The sequence below is a fragment of the Chenopodium album genome, chromosome 27 (assembly GCF_948465745.1).
Source record: "Chenopodium album chromosome 27, dcCheAlbu1.1, whole genome shotgun sequence".
NCBI classification, from domain to species: domain Eukaryota; kingdom Viridiplantae; phylum Streptophyta; class Magnoliopsida; order Caryophyllales; family Amaranthaceae; genus Chenopodium; species Chenopodium album.
The window spans coordinates 8,308,762-8,312,673 of NC_137860.1; the positions used below are offsets into that span (position 1 = coordinate 8,308,762).

General features: G+C 32.9%; 1 protein-coding gene across 1 annotated transcript; it reads right to left on the reverse strand.

The window, feature by feature from the left end:
- Positions 1-450: 450 nt before the first annotated feature.
- LOC145619481 (large ribosomal subunit protein uL6-like) lies at positions 451-2,786 on the reverse strand. The gene is made up of 3 exons (XM_081674180.1): positions 2,331-2,786; positions 822-944; positions 451-736 (listed from the first exon to the last, which is right to left on the reverse strand). Exons 1-3 carry the CDS (start codon positions 2,700-2,702, stop codon positions 650-652), a joined length of 582 nt encoding a protein of 193 aa, XP_081530306.1. The 5' UTR covers positions 2,703-2,786; the 3' UTR covers positions 451-649.
- Positions 2,787-3,912: the final 1,126 nt, after the last annotated feature.

A 3,912-nucleotide genomic window follows, 5' to 3' on the forward strand; every position in this document is an offset into this window, starting at 1 on the left:
ACCTATGAAACCATTTAAGTCAAGGATTAGCCCCACATTCAAGTCGTTTACAACAATGCTTAATATAGGTAATCGTAATCCCACTTATGGACTTATGGTATCGAGCTCATTTCATTGCTAGATGCGAACACTAATCATAGCTCCCAACACATTTGTATGAATTCATTCAGAGATTTCAGACTCATTTTTACTCAAAATACCCAACAATCCAGTATCAAGTGACAAGAACAGAAAATGCATCATGAACCTACTCTATATATGCAAACTTTGCAGTAATAGAAAATTCCTCGACAATTTCAGGTCACTGGATAAGAAAATGTATTCAGAACCTGCAATTGTAAATCTGCAATTGATATATATCGACATCATTTGATGACAAAAATACTGAGAAGAAACCATCAAAGGAAGCTAACACAAGAACATATTAGAACAAAAAATCAAGCTGTGGTGTACAAACACAAAGGAAGAATTGCCTAAACATATCCTTTTCATTCAGCATCCTCAACACAAAATTGTAATAAAGAGACTTGAAACAATCTATTAATTGTGTCTGACGCAAGTTGAGACCAAAAACTTCAATTCTAGGTAGATCCAAGAAAAGAAAAAACACCACAAATAAGACACATATTCCTACTGCCTCAACCATAGCTTACTCCTCTTCAACAATCCTTCCCTTCTCGCTCACGTAGATACCGTCGAGAAACTTCCTGATATCCTTGTTCTTCACATGACATTTCTGATAAAACAAAAAACTGCAGTTAGAAAACATGTAATACAGCATCAAGAATAAAATGTAACCACAAATAATGATCTAAACATACCTGGTTAATCAAAGCAGCAGATCGAGAAACAAGTTCAATGTCGCTTCCATCCAAGACAAGCTCATCCTTAACCTTCTCGGACCTCAAGATGGTAACACCTTCCAACATGTCAACCTTCCTGACCTGTAGACATTTATTGCAGCACAGGTCAGGAAACAATAAACAAGTTGAAATAATGGGTAAAAGAACCAAAATAGTAACAATACTCAAGTTGAGATAAAAACCCAGAGAAAGAAAACAAATTTATCACTGAGGTCTAATTGTCTAAAAGTCAGCAAGAATATGCAAGTCAATGAAGAGTTACAATCAGAAAATGATATACAAGAGCAAGTCGAATAGTGAAGAATGATAGATTGATGGCAGAAAGACCTTGGACGAATACTATCTTCATACTTTCGTACTTGCTTAACTTCCGCGGAAAACTCAACCTAATAATCACCTAATCTAAGTCCTAGTTCGAAGAAGGGAAATATCATTAGCTAAAACTTACTTATCATCAAAGTTTAATAAGTTAATGGTTGTTTAACTTGAAATTTTGAACCAGGATATCAAGATTAAGAGCCGGACATTGACAAAAAGAAATTCTACAAAAGTTTAGTTATCTTATAATGGAGATAGATCTATGTTTCAGTTTTAACTACCCACTATTACATTGCAATTAAAAATGACTGACACTATCATTTTTATAGCTAACCTGAGTCAATTATAGGATTATCAAGCACAAAATCACAAACCGATCTCACTTTATCTCAATATGATGTTCATTGGCTCATAGCATAGCGTAGAATTCTTGGTCTAAGCAGTTAACAACAATCGAAGATAATTAAAAAAAACAATCACAGCAATCAGTTCATCACATACAAGTTCATTAAAATCTCAACCAATCGCTGATTCAAAACTACTCCGTCCATCTTAATTAAACACTAATACAACATACAGATAAACTAGTAATAATATACACTAGTAATAATACGATTCACTTTCTCAGTTGAATAAGAACTCATAACTCCCTAAACCATATCAAAATGATCTAAACAGAACACAATACAACATCATCCAAAATCATGAATTCAACACAAAAAAATACAATAATAAGTCATTAACATCAGAAAATCAGTCAGATAACAGTTCCGAGTACAACAAACCAACAGCTCCAATTACTACTAAAATAGATTAAACACAGAAAATATATAATAAACGGAACAAATACAAATTACACAGGAAAAAACAGTCAGCATTTCCAGCCAAAGAAATCAACACCAAATATAAATTAAATACTCAGAAAAGTAAAAAGTGATAAACACAAAAAATCATGTATTTCACGAATCATGTATTCAACCTAAAATACAGTAAATTAAATCTAGAAAAACTAACAGCAGGTCCAATTATCTCATTAAATAACCCATACAAATCAAAAATCAGTACCAAACAGAACAAATTCATAAATTCCACATAAAAATAATACAAAATATCAAAAATTAGAAAAAAAATTAGAAAAAAAGTGAATACCCTTTTCTCGCCAAGAAAGTTTCGGATCTCAATACTCTTGTTAGAGTTAGTAATACTAGCATTGATGGGAAAATGAGCGTAAACCATCCTCATTTTGTAGCGATAACCCTTGGTAACACCAGTGATGAGATTCTCAATATGACTGATAGCAGTACGAATAGCAGCAGAAGTTTTCCTGGTTCCAAACCATGAATCAATGTTCAACTTCCTCTTGCCTTCTTCATCAGTAACCAATTGGAAATCGAGGTTGAGATGCTTGAAGTTGCGGGTGAGAGTACCCCTTGGACCAGAAACGACGATGATCTTAGCGTCGACTTTGATGTCGATCCCATCTGGGATTTCCATGGAGTCGGAGGATAGTACTTGCTTCATTGTTGATTGTTGATTTTCTCTCTCCTAGGGTTTTTTTGGGGGTTAGGGTTTCAGGATGAACAACTGAAGAAGAGGCGTTGGAGAGGAAGAAGAAATGAGGGCTATATAGTAAGGGTTTGGGGGCCGATGTTAGAGGGCTAAAACCCTAGTGTTGTTTCTCTGGGCTTTGGGCTTTATTTATTGGGTATTGGTTTTTAATTTGAGTTTGGATATTACTCGTGTTCCTTAAAGTAAATTATATCCATGAAGACATGAAAATTTATATTGTACAATAAAATCTGTCGATTTAGGTTAACGGGTTAGGTTCAGGTTAGATTTTGGGTCGTGCTAAAAAGTATCACAAATAGTGTAAAAAAAAGTAGTATCTTTGTAACTTCTTGTCAAGTTCGAGTGGAGCCAAGTCAGAATTTGACATCTCTAAGTAGTAGGTACAATGAAGTAGAGTTGATTCCCCACAAAAAAATAAATGAAGTAGAGCTGCATCGGTAGTTTAAGTCGTTTGCCTTCACCTCTTTCTAGCTTGAAAAAATTGAGTTTTAATGGCCCAATAATAAACTCCATTCATTATTTAAGTCTGTCAAAAAAGGGTATTTATTTTAATAAGGAACTAGTCATAATTGGGAAATTTGAGACTTACTTGTGTTAATTAAAAGTTGAGACCTTTTAAATAAGATGGTTGATAGTAGGGAATGTTTGTGTCAATCTTTTGTATTATGAATTATTTTTTCATTAAAAAGTTTGAATAGCTGATAATGTATTAATTGGGTTTAAAGCTCGGAGCTGGTCCATATATCTCAATTTAATTTGGTGAATTTGTGGCATAAATTTTCGGCAAAATTCCACATGGTCAAAAGTTTTTTTACTATACACTAAATAAACTTGTTACTTTCAAATTATACGAGGCCTTATTCTATTCACTTAAGCTAAAAAATTATTGATTTTAGTTATAAAAAAAATAAAATAAAATAAAATAATTATAAAAAAGGTTATACGAAGTATGGATAGGTAATTGGTGTAGTATATTGTATCAGCTTTAAGCTTACCTAACTCGAAAAGTTTACCCAAAATCAAATTGTTGTCGAACTGGTTAAATCCAAGAATTTATTTATTCAAATTTGATTTGAACGTAACCCGAAGTTAACTTGATATCGACTTTACCTAGTAATTTATGATCCAAATCCAATTGGTATTGACCCATTAGTTATCTGAA